Source organism: Bombina bombina, chromosome 1 (genome assembly GCF_027579735.1).
Source record: "Bombina bombina isolate aBomBom1 chromosome 1, aBomBom1.pri, whole genome shotgun sequence".
NCBI lineage: Eukaryota > Metazoa > Chordata > Amphibia > Anura > Bombinatoridae > Bombina > Bombina bombina.
Window position 1 is genome coordinate 1,118,505,489 of NC_069499.1, and position 20,550 is coordinate 1,118,526,038.

The window sequence follows — 20,550 nt, forward strand, 5'->3', positions numbered from 1 at the left end:
AGCCTAGGAGGGATCATGTGACCAGCTTTGCTGGGCTCTTTGCCATTTCCTGTTGGGGAAGAGAATATCCCACAAGTAAGGATGACGCCGTGGACCGGACACACCGTTGGAGAAAGTAATTTATCAGGTAAACATAAATTCTGTTTTTTTACATAAGTGTCTGGCAGAGGGGCCAGACGTTCAATCTTTTTGTCATGCCCTGGTCAGGATCAGGCCTGTGTTTAAACCTGTTGCTCCTCCTTGGAGCCTTAGGGCTCGATTTATCAAAGCCCTACGGATGCAAGTTCTCACAAAAACTTGCTCGCCGTAATTAAACAAGCAGTGGTCACCAGACCGCCACCTCCCTAACCTCTTCGCCACCTCTAAGGTGGCGAAATTCAATCTCCGCGGTCTAGGCCGACCGAGGAGATTGACGGCTCCTGTCCGCGCATGATTGGCTGTGCGCGGGCAGGGGGCAGTATTGCATGCGAGTGCAAAATTGCGCTCGTGTGCAATGGTGATTACTTGCGGGTAATTTCGCCCCGCCACAGGCGAGCTGAGGCGTGTATACGCTACCATGTCCGCCTCAGCTTTGATAAATCTAGCACTTAATCTTGTTCTTAAAGTTTTGCAGCAGGCTCCATTTGAGCCAATGCGTTCCATAGATATTAAGTTGCTATCTTGGAAGGTTTTGTTTCTTATTGCTATCTCTTCAGCTCGGAGAGTTTTGGAATTCCCGGCTTTGCAGTGTGATTCGCCTTACCTTATCTTTCATGCGGATAAGGCGGTTCTTCGTACTAAATTGGGGTTCCTTCCTAAAGTGGTTTTGGATAGGTATATTAATCAGGAAATTGTTGTTCCTTCTCTCTGTCCCAATCCTTCTCATAAAGAATGTCTGTTGCACAACTTGGATGTTATGCGTGCTATAAAATTCTACCTACAGGCGACTAAGGATTTTCGCCAGTCTTTTGCCCTGTTTGTTTCTCAGGAAAGCGTAAGGGTCAAAAGGCTACTGCTACGTCTTTCACTCTTTATGCTTACCTGATAAATGTCTTTCTTTCCGGATATGTAGAGTGCACGACCCCGCCCTTTCTTAAAGGAACACTGAACCCAATTTCTTTCATGTAATTAGCAAGAGTCCATGAGCTAGTGACGTATGGGATATACATTCCTACCAGGAGGGGCAAAGTTTCCCAAACCTCAAAATGCCTATAAATACACCCCTCACCACACCCACAATTCAGTTTTACAAACTTTGCCTCCTATGGAGGTGGTGAAGTAAGTTTGTGCTAGATTCTACGTTGATATGCGCTCCGCAGCAAGTTGGAGCCCGGTTTTCCTCTCAGCGTGCAGTGAATGTCAGAGGGATGTGAGGAGAGTATTGCCTATTTGAATGCAGTGATCTCCTTCTACGGGGTCTATTTCATAGGTTCTCTGTTATCGGTCGTAGAGATTCATCTCTTACCTCCCTTTTCAGATCGACGATATACTCTTATTTATATACCATTACCTCTGCTGATTCTCGTTTCAGTACTGGTTTGGCTTTCTACAAACATGTAGATGAGTGTCCTGGGGTAAGTAAATCTTATTTTCTGTGACACTCTAAGCTATGGTTGGGCACTTTGTTTATAAAGTTCTAAATATATGTATTTAAACATTTATTTGCCATGACTCAGAATGTTCAACATTCCTTATTTTTCAGACAGTCAGTTTCATATTTGGGATAATGCATTTGAATTAATCATTTTTTCTTACCTTCAAAAATTTGACTCTTTTTCCCTGTGGGCTGTTAGGCTCGCGGGGGCTGAAAATGCTTCATTTTATTGCGTCATTCTTGGCGCAGACTTTTTTGGCGCAAAAAATCTTTTCCGTTTCCGGCGTCATACGTGTTGCCGGAAGTTGCGTCATTTTTTGACGTTATTTTGCGCCAAAGATGTCGGCGGTGGCGTCATTTTTGGCGCCAAAAGCATTTAGGCGCCAAATAATGTGGGCGTCTTATTTGGCGCCAAAAAATATGGGCGTCACTTTTGTCTCCACATTATTTAAGTCTCATTTTTCATTGCTTCTGGTTGCTAGAAGCTTGTTCTTTGGCATTTTTTCCCATTCCTGAAACTGTCATTTAAGGAATTTGATCAATTTTGCTTTATATGTTGTTTTTTCTCTTACATATTGCAAGATGTCTCACGTTGCATCTGAGTCAGAAGATACTACAGGAAAATCGCTGTCTAGTGCTGGATCTACCAAAGCTAAGTGTATCTGCTGTAAACTTTTGGTAGCTATTCCTCCGGCTGTTGTTTGTATTAATTGTCATGACAAACTTGTTAATGCAGATAATATTTCCTTTAGTAAAGTACCATTGTCTGTTGCAGTTCCCTCAACATCTAAGGTGCAGAATGTTCCTGATAACATAAGAGATTTTGTTTCTGAATCCATCAAGAAGGCTATGTCTGTTATTTCTCCTTCTAGTAAACGTAAAAAATCTTTTAAAACTTCTCTCCCTACAGATGAATTTTTAAATGTACATCATCATTCTGATTCTGATGACTCTTCTGGTTCAGAGGATTCTGTCTCAGAGATTGATGCTGATAAATCTTCATATTTATTTAAAATGGAATTTATTCGTTCTTTACTTAAAGAAGTACTAATTGCTTTAGAAATAGAGGATTCTGGTCCTCTTGATACTAATTCTAAACGTTTAGATAAGGTATTTAAATCTCCTGTGGTTATTCCAGAAGTTTTTCCTGTTCCTAATGCTATTTCTGAAGTAATTTCCAAAGAATGGGATAAATTGGGTAATTCTTTTACTCCTTCTAAACGTTTTAAGCAGTTATATCCTGTGCCGTCTGACAGATTAGAATTTTGGGACAAGATCCCTAAAGTTGATGGGGCTATTGCTACCCTTGCTAAACGTACTACTATTCCTACGTCAGATGGTACTTCGTTTAAGGATCCTTTAGATAGGAAAATTGAATCCTTTCTAAGAAAAGCTTATCTGTGTTCAGGTAATCTTCTTAGACCTGCTATATCATTGGCTGATGTTGCTGCAGCTTCAACTTTTTGGTTGGAAACTTTAGCGCAACAAGTAACAGATCATGATTCTCATGATATTATTATTCTTCTTCAGCATGCTAATAATTTTATCTGTGATGCCATTTTTGATATTATCAGAGTTGATGTCAGGTTTATGTCTCTAGCTATTTTAGCTAGAAGGGCTTTATGGCTTAAAACTTGGAATGCTGATATGGCTTCTAAATCAACTCTACTTTCCATTTCTTTCCAGGGTAACAAATTATTTGGTTCTCAGTTGGATTCTATTATCTCAACTGTTACTGGTGGGAAAGGAACTTTTTTACCACAGGATAAAAAATCTAAGGGTAAAAACAGGGCTAATAATCGTTTTCGTTCCTTTCGTTTCAACAAAGAACAAAAGCCTAATCCTTCATCCTCAGGAGCAGTTTCAGTTTGGAAACCATCTCCAGTCTGGAATAAATCCAAGCCTGCTAGAAAGCCAAAGCCTGCTTCTAAGTCCACATGAAGGTGCGGCCCTCATTCCAGCTCAGCTGGTAGGGGGCAGGTTACGTTTTTTCAAAGAAATTTGGATCAATTCTGTTCACAATCTTTGGATTCAGAACATTGTTTCAGAAGGGTACAGAATTGGTTTCAAGTTGGGACCTCCTGCAAAGAGATTTTTTCTTTCCCGTGTCCCAGTAAATCCAGTGAAAGCTCCAAGCATTTCTGAATTGTGTTTCAGATCTAGAGTTGGCTGGAGTAATTATGCCAGTTCCAGTTCCGGAACAGGGGATGGGGTTTTATTCAAATCTCTTCATTGTACCAAAGAAGGAGAATTCCTTCAGACCAGTTCTGGATCTAAAAATATTGAATCGTTATGTAAGGATACCAACATTCAAAATGGTGACTATAAGGACTATTCTGCCTTTTGTTCAGCAAGGGAATTATATGTCCACAATAGATTTACAGGATGCATATCTGCATATTCCGATTCATCCAGATCATTATCAGTTCCTGAGATTCTCTTTTCTGGACAAGCATTACCAGTTTGTGGCTCTGCCGTTTGGCCTAGCTACAGCTCCAAGAATTTTTACAAAAGTTCTCTGTGCCCTTCTGTCTGTAATCAGAGAACAGGGTATTGTGGTATTTCCTTATTTGGACGATATCTTGGTACTTGCTCAATCTTTACATTTAGCAGAATCTCATACGAATCAACTTGTGTTGTTTCTTCAAGATCATGGTTGGAGGATCAATTTACCAAAAAGTTCATTGATTCCTCAGACAAGGGTAACCTTTCTGGGTTTCCAGATAGATTCAGTGTCCATGACTCTGTCTTTAACAGACAAGAGACGTCTAAAACTGATTTCAGCTTGTCGAAACCTTCAGTCACAATCATTCCCTTCGGTAGCTTTATGCATGGAAATTCTAGGTCTTATGACTGCTGCATCGGACGCGATCCCCTTTGCTCGTTTTCACATGCGACCTCTTCAGCTTTGTATGCTGAATCAATGGTGCAAGGATTACACAAAGATATCTCAATTAATATCTTTAAAACCGATTGTTCAACACTCTCTAACATGGTGGACAGATCACCATCGTTTAATTCAGGGGGCTTCTTTTGTGCTTCCGACCTGGACTGTAATTTCAACAGATGCAAGTCTCACAGGTTGGGGAGCTGTGTGGGGATCTCTGACGGCACAAGGAGTTTGGGAATCTCAGGAGGTGAGATTGCCGATCAATATTTTGGAACTCCGTGCAATTTTCAGAGCTCTTCAGTTTTGGCCTCTTCTGAAGAGAGAATCGTTCATTTGCTTTCAGACAGACAATGTCACAACTGTGGCATACATCAATCATCAAGGAGGGACTCACAGTCCTCTGGCTATGAAAGAAGTATCTCGAATTTTGGTTTGGGCGGAATCCAGCTCCTGTCTAATCTCTGCGGTTCATATCCCAGGTATAGACAATTGGGAAGCGGATTATCTCAGTCGCCAAACGTTGCATCCGGGCGAATGGTCTCTTCACCCAGAGGTATTTCTTCAGATTGTTCAAATGTGGGAACTTCCAGAAATAGATCTGATGGCGTCTCATCTAAACAAGAAACTTCCCACGTATCTGTCCAGATCCCGGGATCCTCAGGCGGAGGCAGTGGATGCATTATCACTTCCTTGGAAGTATCATCCTGCCTATATCTTTCCGCCTCTAGTTCTTCTTCCAAGAGTAATCTCCAAGATTCTGAAGGAATGCTCGTTTGTTCTGCTGGTAGCTCCGGCATGGCCTCACAGGTTTTGGTATGCGGATCTTGTCCGGATGGCCTCTTGCCAACCGTGGACTCTTCCGTTAAGACCAGACCTTCTGTCGCAAGGTCCTTTTTTCCATCAGGATCTAAAATCCTTAAATTTAAAGGTATGGAGATTGAACGCTTGATTCTTGGTCAAAGAGGTTTCTCTGACTCTGTGATTAATACTATGTTACAGGCTCGTAAATCTGTATCTAGAGAGATATATTATAGAGTCTGGAAGACTTATATTTCTTGGTGTCTTTCTCATCATTTTTCTTGGTATTCTTTTAGAATACCGAGAATTTTACAGTTTCTTCAGGATGGTTTAGATAAGGGTTTGTCCGCAAGTTCCTTGAAAGGACAAATCTCTGCTCTTTCTGTTCTTTTTCACAGAAAGATTGCTATTCTTCCTGATATTCATTGTTTTGTACAAGCTTTGGTTCGTATAAAACCTGTCATTAAGTCAATTTCTCCTCCTTGGAGTTTGAATTTGGTTCTGGGAGCTCTTCAAGCTCCTCCGTTTGAACCTATGCATTCATTGGACATTAAATTACTTTCTTGGAAAGTTTTGTTCCTTTTGGCAATCTCTTCTGCCAGAAGAGTTTCTGAATTATCTGCTCTTTCTTGTGAGTCTCCTTTTCTGATTTTTCATCAGGATAAGGCGGTGTTGCGAACTTCTTTTGAATTTTTACCTAAAGTTGTGAATTCCAACAACATTAGTAGAGAAATTGTGGTTCCTTCATTATGTCCTAATCCTAAGAATTCTAAGGAGAAATCGTTGCATTCTTTGGATGATGTTAGAGCTTTGAAATATTATGTTGAAGCTACTAAGTCTTTCCGAAAGACTTCTAGTCTATTTGTTATCTTTTCCGGTTCTAGAAAAGGCCAGAAAGCTTCTGCCATTTCTTTGGCATCTTGGTTGAAATCTTTAATTCATCTTGCCTATGTTGAGTCGGGTAAAACTCCGCCTCAGAGGATTACAGCTCATTCTACTAGGTCAGTTTCTACTTCCTGTGCGTTTAGGAATGAAGCTTCGGTTGATCAGATTTGCAAAGCAGCAACTTGGTCCTCTTTGCATACTTTTACTAAATTCTACCATTTTGATGTATTTTCTTCTTCTGAAGCAGTTTTTGGTAGAAAAGTACTTCAGGCAGCGGTTTCAGTTTGAATCTTCTGCTTATGTTTTTCATTAAACTTTATTTTGGGTGTGGATTATTTTCAGCAGGAATTGGCTGTCTTTATTTTATCCCTCCCTCTCTAGTGACTCTTGTGTGGAAAGATCCACATCTTGGGTAATCATTATCCCATACGTCACTAGCTCATGGACTCTTGCTAATTACATGAAAGAAAACATAATTTATGTAAGAACTTACCTGATAAATTCATTTCTTTCATATTAGCAAGAGTCCATGAGGCCCGCCCTTTTTTTGTGGTGGTTATGATTTTGTATAAAGCACAATTATTCCAATTCCTTATTTTATATGCTTTCGCACTTTTTTATCACCCCACTTCTTGGCTATTCGTTAAACTGAATTGTGGGTGTGGTGAGGGGTGTATTTATAGGCATTTTGAGGTTTGAGAAACTTTGCCCCTCCTGGTAGGAATGTATATCCCATACGTCACTAGCTCATGGATTCTTGCTAATATGAAAGAAATGAATTTATCAGGTAAGTTCTTACATAAATTGTTTTTTTTCTTTCGTGATTCAGATAGAGCACGTAATTTTAAGCAACTTTCTAATTTACTCCTATTATTTTTTCTTCGTTCTCTTGCTATCTTTATTTGAAAAAGGCATCTAAGCATTTTTTTGGTTCAGACCCTGGACAGCACTGGTGGGTGAATATATCCACCAATCAGCAAGAACAACCCAGGTTGTTCACCAAAAATGGACCGTCATCTAAACTTACATTCTTGCTTTTCAAATAAAGATATCAAGAGAATGAAGAAAATTTGATAATAGGAGTAAATTAGAAAGTCGCTTAAAATTGCATGCTCTATCTGAATCACGAAAGAAAAAAAAAATTGGGTTCAGTGTCCCTTTAAGACTGTTATTTTTTACTAAACCTCAGGTACCTCTACACCTTTGTGTTCCTTTTTCCATTTCCCTTCAGCCGAATGACTGGACATTATGGGTAGGGGAGTGACATTTACTGTGGTGCTCTTTGCCTCCTCCTGCTGGCCTGGAGTTATATTCCCCCTAGTAATTGAATGACGTTAGGGACTCTCCATATCCAGAAAGAAAGAAATTTTACATTGTTATTTATTGCAATTATAGTGCCATAAAACATGTTGAGATCTGTGCATATCCTAAAAGGGCTAATTCATTTAATAGTTTGCCTAAAAAAAGTTTAAAAATTTCTGGCAAGTATTTTAAAATAATTTTCAAAAATAAGCAAAATTAATTACATAGCTAAGCTGCCTGGGGCAGACAACTCCACCCCCTATCAGTGTTTAGACACAGGCATTGTATTTCAATGAGTACAAAGCTTCTAGGCATGCTCCAGCAGATAATCCCAATTCACTTTTGTATTCTATTGTAACCATAGATAAAGCCATAAAAGGAATTGTGTGGAGTAGTTGGAGCTTTACAATTCCGAAACTAAAAAGAAAGGGTTAATGGCGAGGCACTGCAGTATATATATGCAGGTAAAGTAATTAAAGTACATATTATATTTCTTTCATGTAATTGGCAAGAGTCCATGAGCTAGTGACGTATGGGATATACATTCCTACCAGGAGGGGCAAAGTTTCCCAAACCTCAAAATGCCTATAAATACACCCCCCACCACACCCACAATTCAGTTTTACAAACTTTGCCTCCTATGGAGGTGGTGAAGTAAGTTTGTGCTAGATTTCTACGTTATGCGCTTCTCAGCATGCTGAAGCCCAGTTCCTCTCAGAGTGCAGTGAATGACAGAGAGATGTGAAGGGAGTATTACCTATTGAATGCAATGGTCATCCTAACGGGGATCTATTTCATAGGTTCTCTGTTATCGGTCGTAGAGATTCATCTCCTACCTCTCTTTTCAGATTGACGATATACTCTTATAATACCATTACCTCTACTGATTCTCGTTTCAGTACTGGTTTGGCTATCTACTTTATGTAGATGAGTGTCTTTTGGTAAGTATGTTTTCCTTTTAAGACACTCTTAGCTATGGTTTGGCACTTTAAATGTAAAGTTCTAAATATAATGTTTGTACTTATATTTGCCATGATTCAGGTTTATCAGTATATTTCCTTTTTTACGGACTGTCAGTTTCATTTTGGGAAATGCACATATAGAAATAAAAAAAATAAAAATATTTTTTTCTTACCTGAAATTTTTCAAAATTGACTTTTTTTCAAAATTGCGGGCTCTTAGGCTCGCGGGTGCGCAAAATGCTATAATTTATTGTCATTTTTGGCGCAATACTTTTTTGGCGCGAGAATTATGTTTTGTTGACTTATTTTCGTCATTTCCGGCCTCTTACTTGGCGGCAAAAAAATTTCACGTAGTTGCGTCATCTATGACGCTCGTGTTTGTTGCAGACTTTTTTGGCGCCAAAAAAAATTTTTTTGTCAGTTGTGGGAGTCATACTTGGCGCCAGACTTTTGACATTATTTAAGTCTTCATGTATTTTTGCTTCTGGTTTCCAGAGGCTTATTCTGTTTGCATTTTTTCCCATTCCTGAAACTGTCATATAAGGAAATTGATAATTTTGCTTTATATGTTCTTTTTTCTATTACATATTGCAAGATGTCCCAATCTGACCCTGTATCAGAATCTAATTCTGGAATGCTGCTGCCTGATGTCGGTTCTACCAAAGCTAAGTGCATTTATTTTAAACTTGTGGTAACTGTTCCTCCGGCTGTAGTTTGTGTTAGTTGTCATGATAAACTTTCAAACGCAGACAATATTTCCATTAGTAATAATCCATTACCTGTTGTTCCTTCAACATCTAATGTTCAGGATATTCCTGTTAATGTGAGAGAATTTGTTTCTAATTCTATTCAGAAGGCCCTGTCCGTTATACCACCTTCTAATAAACGTAAAAGGTCTTTCTTTCATGTAATTAGCAAGAGTCCATGAGCTAGTGACGTATGGGATATACATTCCTACCAGGAGGGGCAAAGTTTCCCAAACCTCAAAATGCCTATAAATACACCCCTCACCACACCCACAAATCAGTTTTACAAACTTTGCCTCCTATGGAGGTGGTGAAGTAAGTTTGTGCTAGATTCTACGTTGATATGCGCTCCGCAGCAGGTTGGAGCCCGGTTTTCCTCTCGGCGTGCAGTGAATGTCAGAGGGATGTGAGGAGAGTATTGCCTATTTGAATTCAATGATCTCCTTCTACGGGGTCTATTTCATAGGTTCTCTGTTATCGGTCGTAGAGATTCATCTCTTACCTCCCTTTTCAGATCGACGATATACTCTTATATATACCATTACCTCTACTGATTCTCGTTTCAGTACTGGTTTGGCTTTCTACTACATGTAGATGAGTGTCCTGGGGTAAGTAAGTCTTATTTTCTGTGACACTCTAAGCTATGGTTGGGCACTTTTATATAAAGTTCTAAATATATGTATTCAAACATTTATTTGCCTTGACTCAGGATGTTCAACGTTCCTTATTTCAGACAGTCAGTTTCATATTTGGGATAATGCATATGAATAAATCATTTTTTTCTTACCTTAAAATTTGACTTTTCTTTCATGTAATTAGCAAGAGTCCATGAGCTAGTGACGTATGGGATATACATTCCTACCAGGAGGGGCAAAGTTTCCCAAACCTCAAAATGCCTATAAATACACCCCTCACCACACCCACAAATCAGTTTTACAAACTTTGCCTCCTATGGAGGTGGTGAAGTAAGTTTGTGCTAGATTCTACGTTGATATGCGCTCCGCAGCAAGTTGGAGCCCGGTTTTCCTCTCAGCGTGCAGTGAATGTCAGAGGGATGTGAGGAGAGTATTGTCTATTTGAATGCAGTGATCTCCTTCTAAGGGGTCTATTTCATAGGTTCTCTGTTATCGGTCGTAGAGATTCATCTCTTACCTCCCTTTTCAGATCGACGATATACTCTTATATATACCATTACCTCTGCTGATTCTCGTTTCAGTACTGGTTTGGCTTTCTACAAACATGTAGATGAGTGTCCTGGGGTAAGTAAATCTTATTTTCTGTGACACTCTAAGCTATGGTTGGGCACTTTGTTTATAAAGTTCTAAATATATGTATTCAAACATTTATTTGCCTTGACTCAGAATGTTCAACTTTCCTTATTTTTCAGACAATCAGTTTCATATTTGGGATAATGCATTTGAATTAATCATTTTTTCTTACCTTTCAAAAATTTGACTCTTTTTTTCCCTGTGGGCTGTTAGGCTCGCGGGGGCTGAAAATGCTTAATTTTATTGCGTCATTCTTGGCGCGGATTTTTTTGGCGCAAAAATTCTTTTCCGTTTCCGGCGTCATACGTGTCGCCGGAAGTTGCGTCATTTTTTTTACGTTATTTTGCGCCAAAAATGTCGGCGTTCCGGATGTGGCGTCATTTTTGGCGCCAAAAGCATTTAGGCGCCAAATAATGTGGGCGTCTTGTTTGGCGCTAAAAAAAAATATGGGCGTCGCTTTTGTCTCCACATTATTTAAGTCTCATTATTTATTGCTTCTGGTTGCTAGAAGCTTGTTCACTGGCATTTTTTTCCCATTCCTGAAACTGTCATTTAAGGAATTTGATCAATTTTGCTTTATATGTTGTTTTTTCTATTACATATTGCAAGATGTTCCACGTTGCAACTGAGTCAGAAGATACTTTAGGAAAATCACTGCCGGGGCTGGAGCTACCAAGCTAAGTGTATCTGCTATAAATTTTTGGTATCTGTTTCTCCAGCTGTTGTTTGTATTGCATGTCATGACAAACTTATTAATGCAGATAAAATTTCCTTTAGTACTGTTATATTACCTGTTGCTGTTCCGTCAACATCTAAATTTCAGAGTGTTCCTGATAAACATAAGAGATTTTATTTTTTAAATCCATTTAGAAGGCTATGTCTGTTATTTCTCCTTCTAGTTTACATAAAAGTCCTTTAAAACTTCTCTTTTTTTCAGATGAATTTTTAAATGAACATCATCATTCTGATACTGATAATGGTTCTTCTGGTTCAGAGGTTTCTGTCTCAGAGGTTGATGCTGATAAATCTTTGTATTTGTTCAAGATGGAATTTATTCGTTCTTTATTTTAAAGAAGTATTGCTTTAGATATAGAGGATTCTGGTCCTCTTGATACTGAATCCAAACGTTTAAATAGGGTTTTTAAATCTCCTGTAGTTATTCCAGAAGTGTTTAATCTCCCTGATGTTTTTTCTGAAGTAATTTCCAGGGAATGGAATAATTTGGGTAATTCTTTTACTCCTTCTAAACGTTTAAGCAATTATATCCTGTGCCATCTGACAGATTAGAGTTTTTTGGGACAAAATCCTTAAGGTTTGGGTCTGTCTCTATTCCTGCTAAGATGTACTACTATTTCTACAGCAGATAGTACTAAATTTAAGGATCCTTTAGATAAGAAAATTGAATCCTTTCTAAGAAAAGTTTACTTATGTTCAGGTAATCTTCTTAGACCTGCTATATTTTTACCGGATGTTGCTGCAGCTTCAACTTTTTGGTTAGAAGTTTTAGCACAACAAGTAACAGATCATAATTTTATAGCATTATTATTATTCTATAACATGCTAATAATTTTATTGGTGATACCATCTTTTGATATCATTAGTGTTGATGTCAGGTATATGTCTCTAGCTATTTTAGCTAGAAAAGCTTTATGGATTAAACTTGGAATGCTGATATGTCTTCTAAGTCAACTTTGTTTTCCCTTTCTGTCCAGGGTAATAATCATTTTTTCGTTCTTTTTTTCATAATAAGGAACAAAAGCCTGATCCTTCATCCTCAGGAGCGGTATCAGTTTGGAAACTTTTTCCAGTTTGGAATATATCCAAACCTTATAGAAACCTATAGTCAGCTCCTAAGTACCCATGAAGGTGCGGCCCTTTTTTCCAGTTCAGCTGGTATGGGGCAGATTACGTTTTCTTCAAAGGAATTTGGATCAATTCCGTTCTCAATCTCTGGTTTCAGAACATTGTTTCAGAAAGGTACAGAATTGGCTTCAAGTTAAGGCCTCCTGCTAAGAGATTTTTTTCTTTCCCGTGTCCCAGTTAACACAGCAAGGCTCAGCATTTCTGAAATGTGTTTCAGATCTAGAGTTGGCTGGAGTAATTATGCCAGTTCCAGTTCTGGAACAGGGACTAGGGTTTTTATTTTATCTCTTCATTGTACCAAAGAAGGTCAATTCCTTCAGACCAGTTCCGGATCTATCAATATTGAATCGTTATGTAAGGATACCAACATTCAAGATGGTTACTGTAGGACTATTCTGCCTTTTGTTTAGTAAGGGCATTATATGTCTACAATAGATTTACAGGATGTGTATCTGCATATTCCGATTCATCCAGATCATTTTTAGTGTCTGAGATTCTCTTTTTAGACAAGCATTACCAGTTTTGTGGCTCTACCGTTTGGCCTAGCCTCAGTTCCAAGAATTTTTTTCAAAGATTCTCGGTGCCCTTCTTTCTGTATTCAGAGAACGGGGTTTTGGTATTTCCTTATTTGGACGATTATCTTGGTATTTGCTCAGTCTTCTCATTCGAAGAATCTCATGCGAATCGATTTGTGTTGTTTCTTCAAGATCATGGTTGGAGGATCAATTTACCAAAAAGTTCATTGATTCCTCAGTCAAGGGTAACCTTTCTGGGTTTCCAGATAGATTCAGTGTCCATGACTCTGTCTTTAACAGACAAAAGACGTCTAAAATTGATTTCAGCTTGTCGAAACCTTCAGTCACAATCATTCCCTTCGGTAACCTTATGCATGGAAATTCTAGGTCTTATGACTGCTGCATCGGACGCGATCCCCTTTGCTCGTTTTCACATGCGACCTCTTCAGCTCTGTATGCTGAATCAATGGTGCAAGGATTACACAAAGATATCTCAATTTATATCTTTAAAAACCTATTGTTCGACACTCTCTAACGTGGTGGACAGATCACCATCGTTTAATTTAGGGGGCTTCTTTTTGTGCTTCCGACCTGGACTGTAATTTCAACAGATACAAGTCTCACAGGTTGGGGAGCTGTGTGGGGATCTCTGACGGCACAAGGAGTTTGGGAATCTCAGGAGGTAAGATTACCGATCAATATTTTGGAACTCCGTGCAATTTTCAGAGCTCTTCAGTTTTGGCCTCTTCTGTAGAGAGAATCGTTCATTTGTTTTCAGACAGACAATGTCACAACTGTGGCATACATCAATCATCAAGGAGGGACTCACAGTCCTCTGGCTATGAAAGAAGTATCTCGAATTTTTTTTTTGGTTTGGGCGGAATCCAGCTCCTGTCTAATCTCTGCGGTTTATTTCCCAGGTGTAGACAATTGGGAAGCGGATTATCTCAGCCGCCAAATGTTCCATCCGGGCGAATGGTCTCTTCACCCAGAGGTATTTCTTCAGATTGTTCAAATGTGGGAACTTCCAGAAATAGATCTGATGGCGTCTCATCTAAACAAGAAACTTCCCAGATATCTGTCCAGATCCCGGGATCCTCAGGCGGAGGCAGTGGATGCATTTTCACTTCCTTGGAAGTATCATCCTGCCTATATCTTTCCGCCTCTAGTTCTTCTTCCAAGAGTAATCTCCAAGATACTGAAGGAATGCTCGTTTATTCTGCTGGTAGCTCCGGCATGGCCTCACAGGTTTGGTATGCGGATCTTGTCCGGATGGCCTCTTGCCAACCATGGACTCTTCCGTTAGACCAGACTTTCTGTCGCAAGGTCCTTTTTTCCATCAGGATCTGAAATCCTTAAATTTATAGGTATGGAGATTGAACGCTTGATTCTTGGTCAAAGAGATTTCTCTGACTCTGTGATTAATACTATGTTACAGGCTCGTAAATCTGTATCTAGAGAGATATATTATAGAGTCTGGAAGACTTATATTTTTTGGTGTCTTTCTCATCATTTTTCTTGGCATTCTTTTAGAATGCCGAGAATTTTTTTCAGTTTCTTCAGGATGGTTTAGATAAGGGTTTGTCTGCAAGTTCCTTGAAAGGACAAATCTCTGCTCTTTCTGTTCTTTTTCACAGAAAGATTGCTATTCTTCCTGATATTCATTGTTTTGTACAAGCTTTGGTTCGTATAAAACCTGTCATTAAGTCAATTTCTCCTCCTTGGAGTTTGATTTTGGTTCTGGGAGCTCTTCAAGCTCCTCCCTTTGAACCTATGCATTCATTGGTCATTAAATTACTTTCTTGGGAAGTTTTGTTCCTTTTGGCCATCTCTTCTGCCAGAAGAGTTTCTGAATTATCTGCTCTTTTCTTGTGAGTCTCCTTTTCTGATTTTTCATCAGGATAAGGCGGTGTTGCGAACTTCTTTTGAATTTTTACCTAAAGTTGTGATTTCCAACAACATTAGTAGAGAAATTGTGGTTCCTTCATTATGTCCTAATCTTAAGAATTCTAAGGAGAAAGCATTGCATTCTTTGCATGTTGTCTCATACGAATCGACTTGTGTTGTTTCTTCAAGATCATGGTTGGAGGATCAATTCACCAAAAAGTTCATTGATTCCTCAGACAAGGGTAACCTTTCTGGGTTTCCAGATAGATTCAGTGTCCATGACTCTGTCTTTGACAGACAAGAGACGTCTAAAATTGATTTCAGCTTGTCGAAACCTTCAGTCACAATCATTCCCTTCGGTAGCCTTATGCATGGAAATTCTAGGTCTTATGACTGCTGCATCGGACGCGATCCCCTTTGCTCGTTTTCACATGCGACCTCTTCAGCTCTGTATGCTGAATCAATGGTGCAGGGATTACACAAAGATATCTCAATTAATATCTTTAAAACCGATTGTACGACACTCTCTAACGTGGTGGACAGATCACCATCGTTTAATTCAGGGGGCTTCTTTTGTTCTTCCGACCTGGACTGTAATTTCAACAGATGCAAGTCTCACAGGTTGGGGAGCTGTGTGGGGATCTCTGACGGCACAAGGAGTTTGGGAATCTCAGGAGGTGAGATTACCGATCAATATTTTGGAACTCCGTGCAATTTTCAGAGCTCTTCAGTCTTGGCCTCTTCTAAAGAGAGAATCGTTCATTTGTTTTCAGACAGACAATGTCACAACTGTGGCATACATCAATCATCAAGGAGGGACTCACAGTCCTCTGGCTATGAAAGAAGTATCTCGAATTTTGGTTTGGGCGGAATCCAGCTCCTGTCTAATCTCTGCGGTTCATATTCCAGGTATAGACAATTGGGAAGCGGATTATCTCAGTCGCCAAACGTTGCATCTGGGCGAATGGTCTCTTCACCGAGAGGTATTTCTTCAGATTGTTCAAATGTGGGAGCTTCCAGAAATAGATCTGATGGCGTCTCATCTAAACAAGAAACTTCCCAGGTATCTGTCCAGATCCCGGAATCCTCAGGCGGAAGCAGTGGATGCATTATCACTTCCTTGGAAGTATCATCCTGCCTATATCTTTCCGCCTCTAGTTCTTCTTCCAAGAGTAATCTCCAAGATTCTGAAGGAATGCTCGTTTGTTCTGCTAGTAGCTCCGGCATGGCCTCACAGGTTTTGGTATGCGGATCTTGTCCGGATGGCCTCTTGCCATCCGTGGACTCTTCCGCTAAGACCAGACCTTCTGTCGCAAGGTCCTTTTTTCCATCAGGATCTCAAATCCTTAAATTTAAAGGTATGGAGATTGAACGCTTGATTCTTGGTCAAAGAGGTTTCTCTGACTCTGTGATTAATACTATGTTACAGGCTCATAAATCTGTATCCAGAGAGATATATTATAGAGTCTGGAAGACTTATATTTCTTGGTGTCTTTCTCATCATTTTTCTTGGCATTCTTTTAGAATTTGGAGAATTTTACAGTTTCTTCAGGATGGTTTAGATAAAGGTTTATCCGCAAGTTCTTTGAAAGGACAAATCTCTGCTCTTTCTGTTCTTTTTCACAGAAAGATTGCTAATCTTCCTGATATTCATTGTTTTGTACAAGCTTTGGTTCGTATAAAACCTGTCATTAAGTCAATTTCTCCTCCTTGGAGTTTGAATTTGGTTCTGGGGGCTCTTCAAGCTCCTCCGTTTGAACCTATGCATTCATTGGACATTAAATTACTTTCTTGGAAAGTTTTGTTCCTTTTGGCGATCTCTTCTGCCAGAAGAGTCTCTGAATTATCTGCTCTTTCTTGTGAGTCTCCTTTTCTGATTTTTCATCAGGATAAGGCGGTGTTGCGAACTTCTTTTGAATTTTTACCTAAAGTTGTGAATTCCAACAACATTAGTAGAGAAATTGTGGTTCCTTCATTATGTCCTAATCCTAAGAATTCTAAGGAGAAATCGTTGCATTCTTTGGATGTTGTTAGAGCTTTGAAATATTATGTTGAAGCTACTAAGTCTTTCCGAAAGACTTCTAGTCTATTTGTTATCTTTTCCGGTTCTAGAAAAGGCCAGAAAGCTTCTGCCATTTCTTTGGCATCTTGGTTGAAATCTTTAATTCATCATGCCTATGTCGAGTCGGGTAAAACTCCGCCTCAAAGGATTACAGCTCATTCTACTAGGTCAGTTTCTACTTCCTGGGCGTTTAGGAATGAAGCTTCGATTGATCAGATTTGCAAAGCAGCAACTTGGTCCTCTTTGCATACTTTTACTAAATTCTACCATTTTGATGTATTTTCTTCTTCTGAAGCAGTTTTTGGTAGAAAAGTACTTCAGGCAGCGGTTTCAGTTTGAATCTTCTGTTTATGTTTTTCATTAAACTTTATTTTGGGTGTGGATTATTTTCAGCAGGAATTGGCTGTCTTTATTTTATCCCTCCCTCTCTAGTGACTCTTGCGTGGAAAGATCCACATCTTGGGTAATCATTATCCCATACGTCACTAGCTCATGGACTCTTGCTAATTACATGAAAGAAAACATAATTTATGTAACTTACCTGATAAATTCATTTCTTTCATATTAGCAAGAGTCCATGAGGCCCGCCCTTTTTTTGTGGTGGTTATGATTTTTTTGTATAAAGCACAATTATTCCAATTCCTTATTTTTTATGCTTTCGCACTTTTTTCTTATCACCCCACTTCTTGGCTATTCGTTAAACTGAATTGTGGGTGTGGTGAGGGGTGTATTTATAGGCATTTTGAGGTTTGGGAAACTTTGCCCCTCCTGGTAGGAATGTATATCCCATACGTCACTAGCTCATGGACTCTTGCTAATATGAAAGAAATTAATTTATCAGGTAAGTTCTTACATAAATTATGTTTTTTTTTCATTATAATATTAAAACTTTTTGATTTGAGTTGTGGAATATTTTTTCAGCGGAATTGGCTGTCTTTATTTTATCCCTCCCTCTCTAGTGACTCTTGCGTGGAAGTTCCACATCTTGGGTATCTGCTATCCCATATGTCACTAGCTCATGGATTCTTGCCAATTACATGAAAGAAAACATAATTTATTTAAGAACTTACCTGATAAATTCATTCATATTAGCAAGAGTCCCTGAGGCCCACCCTTTTTTGTGTTGGTTATGATTTTTTTATATAAAGCACAATTATTCCAATTCCTTATTTTTGATGCTTTCGCTCCTTTCTTATCACCCCACTTCTTGGCTATTCGTTAAACTGAATTGTGGGTGTGGTGAGGGTGTATTTATAGGCATTTTGGGAAACTTTGCCCCTCCTGGTAGGAATGTATATCCCATACGTCACTAGCTCATGGACTCTTGCTAATATGAAATAAATTAATTTATCAGGCAAGTTCTTACATAAATTATGTTTTTTACTTAAAGTTGTGAAGTCCAACAACATTAGTAGAGAAATTGTTGTCCCTTCGTTGTGTCCTAATCCTAAGAATTCTTTGGAAAGATCTTTGCATTCTTTGGATGTGGTTAGAGCTTTGGAATATTATGTTGAAGCTACTAAAGATTTCAGAAAGACTTCTAATCTATTTGTTATCTTTTCTGGTTCTAGGAAAGGTCAGAAAGCTTCTGCCATTTTTGTCTCTTGGTTAAAGCTTTTGATTCATCATGCTTATTTGGAGTCGGGTAAATCCCTGCCTCAGAGGATTACGGCTCATTCTACTAGGTCAGTTTCTACTTCCTGGGCTTTTAAGAATGAAGCTTCTGTTGATCAGATTTGCAAAGCAGCAACTTGGTCTTCTTTTCATACTTTTACTAAATTCTACCATTTTGATGTTTTCTCTTCTTCAGAAGCAGTTTTTGGTAGAAAAGTTCTTCAGGCAGCTGTTTCAGTTTGATTCTTCTGCTTATAATTTCAGTTTTTTTCATTATAAAGATTAAAACTTTTTGATTTGGGTTGTGGATTCTTTTTTCAGCGGAATTGGCTGTCTTTATTTTTATCCCTCCCTCTCTAGTGACTCTTGCGTGGAGTTCCACATCTTGGGTATTTGCTATCCCATACGTCACTAGCTCATGGACTCTTGCCAATTACATGAAAGAAAACATAATTTATGTAAGAACTTACCTGATAAATTCATTTCTTTCATATTGGCAAGAGTCCATGAGGCCCACCCTTTTTGTGGTGGTTATGATTTTTTTGTATAAAGCACAATTATTCCAATTCCTTGTTGATGCTTTCGCTCCTTTCTTATTACCCCACTTCTTGGCTATTCGTTAAACTGAATTGTGGGTGTGGTGGGGGGTGTATTTATAGGCATTTTGAGGTTTGGGAAACTTTGCCCCTCCTGGTAGGAATGTATATCCCATACGTCACTAGCTCATGGACTCTTGCCAATATGAAATAAATTAATTTATCAGGTAAGTTCTTACATAAATTATGTTTTTGTCTCTATCCCAACTTGTTTTATGTCCCTTTAAGGTTTTATACATGCTTAAGTAGTTAGCTAAAGTGTAAGTAAAATAACTTGATATTAGTTTGGTCTTCTGCATTTTCTACGGTTTTCTTTGATCTTATAAATGGGATTTATCTTAAAGGGACATGAAACCCCAAAAAATTATTTCATGATTCAGATAGAGAATACAATTTTAAACAACTTTCCAATTTACTTCTATTTAATTTGCTTCCTTTTTTTGCTATCCTTTGCTGAAAGGTTTATCTATGTTAATGAAATGCACATTAATGAAATGCACCTGATCAAATGCTTAAATTTGCTGAAAACACTTATTGAAGGGGCATGTCTATTTTAATAGTTATATATTAAACATGATACTTTAAGTTAAGAAGCTGCTGAAAATGCACAGAAAGGCCTGTCAGTTATGCATTTGGTAAGATGGCTCCCCATGACCCATTGCATGGAGAAAGAGAATACATTGTGCTCTAAGGTGAGAGTTTTTACTGAGTTCTTTACTATACTGAATTTTGCAGCACCCTTGGTTCTCCACTTTAGAGTGTACATATTTGAAGAAACTGTTCTATATAATGTTAACCACCTTATTCTGACTTTTTCCTTATGTTTCTCTCTCATTCTCTCATTCTCCAGCTGTTCTTGGAGACATTACGCAGCAACTGAATCAAAGTGAACTGGCAATACTCCTAAACCTTCTTCAGAGCCAGACTGACCTTAGTGTTTCCCAAATATCTCAGCTGCTAAACGTCCAGGCCAACCCAGGCATGCAGCAGCAACTGGAGGCCCTTAATCAGTCCATAACAGCCTTGACAGGGACCAATGATCAACCATCTGAAGCCATGTCCTCCAATGAACACTCTGCAACTGATCGGATAGGCCCTGACGGAGCAGTCACACAGGGAGAGGTGCCAAATGTTCTAGCCGTCCTACTGAGCCAGCTTCTTAAGCCACAGGAGGGGTTGGAAGCCCCTGGTGAAAGTAATGGAGAACAGTGTGAGAGTAATACACCTGTTCATACAAGGCCAGAGAAGGAGGAAGAGGAAATTGTCGTTGAGCAGGAGGTGGAAGAAAATGAGGAGGATGACGCAGGTAAATTGTGGTCACCCTGAGTCGTCCATCCTGTCCACATTGCATGTAAGGATGGAAGATATCAGGAAGAGGCAAAAGTGTCATGCAAGCTTTTTTATATATATATATATATATATATACTGTGAATAGTGATGTTATAAGCCTGAAGTTGTTTTCAGCTTGTGGAGTGGACCCTGCAGAAGCCTCACTCATGTTTTTTGGTTTATAATAAACTTATATTAAACTTCACCCTTAACCCTACTTTTTATTTTGAGATTTTGCTCTTGTCCAACCAGTTTGTTGC

The 20,550-nt window shown here is 38.9% G+C and overlaps 1 protein-coding gene across 1 annotated transcript in view; it reads left to right on the forward strand.

Annotated features, from left to right (window-relative positions):
- The window catches only part of CDK12 (cyclin dependent kinase 12), a 470,679-nt gene that overhangs the window by 336,747 nt on the left and 113,382 nt on the right, over window positions 1–20,550 (forward strand). Inside the window, exon 13 of the mRNA XM_053697993.1 lies at window positions 19,812–20,267. Within this exon, the coding sequence (XP_053553968.1) occupies window positions 19,812–20,267 (456 nt within the window). The remainder of the gene's footprint in view (window positions 1–19,811; window positions 20,268–20,550) is intronic.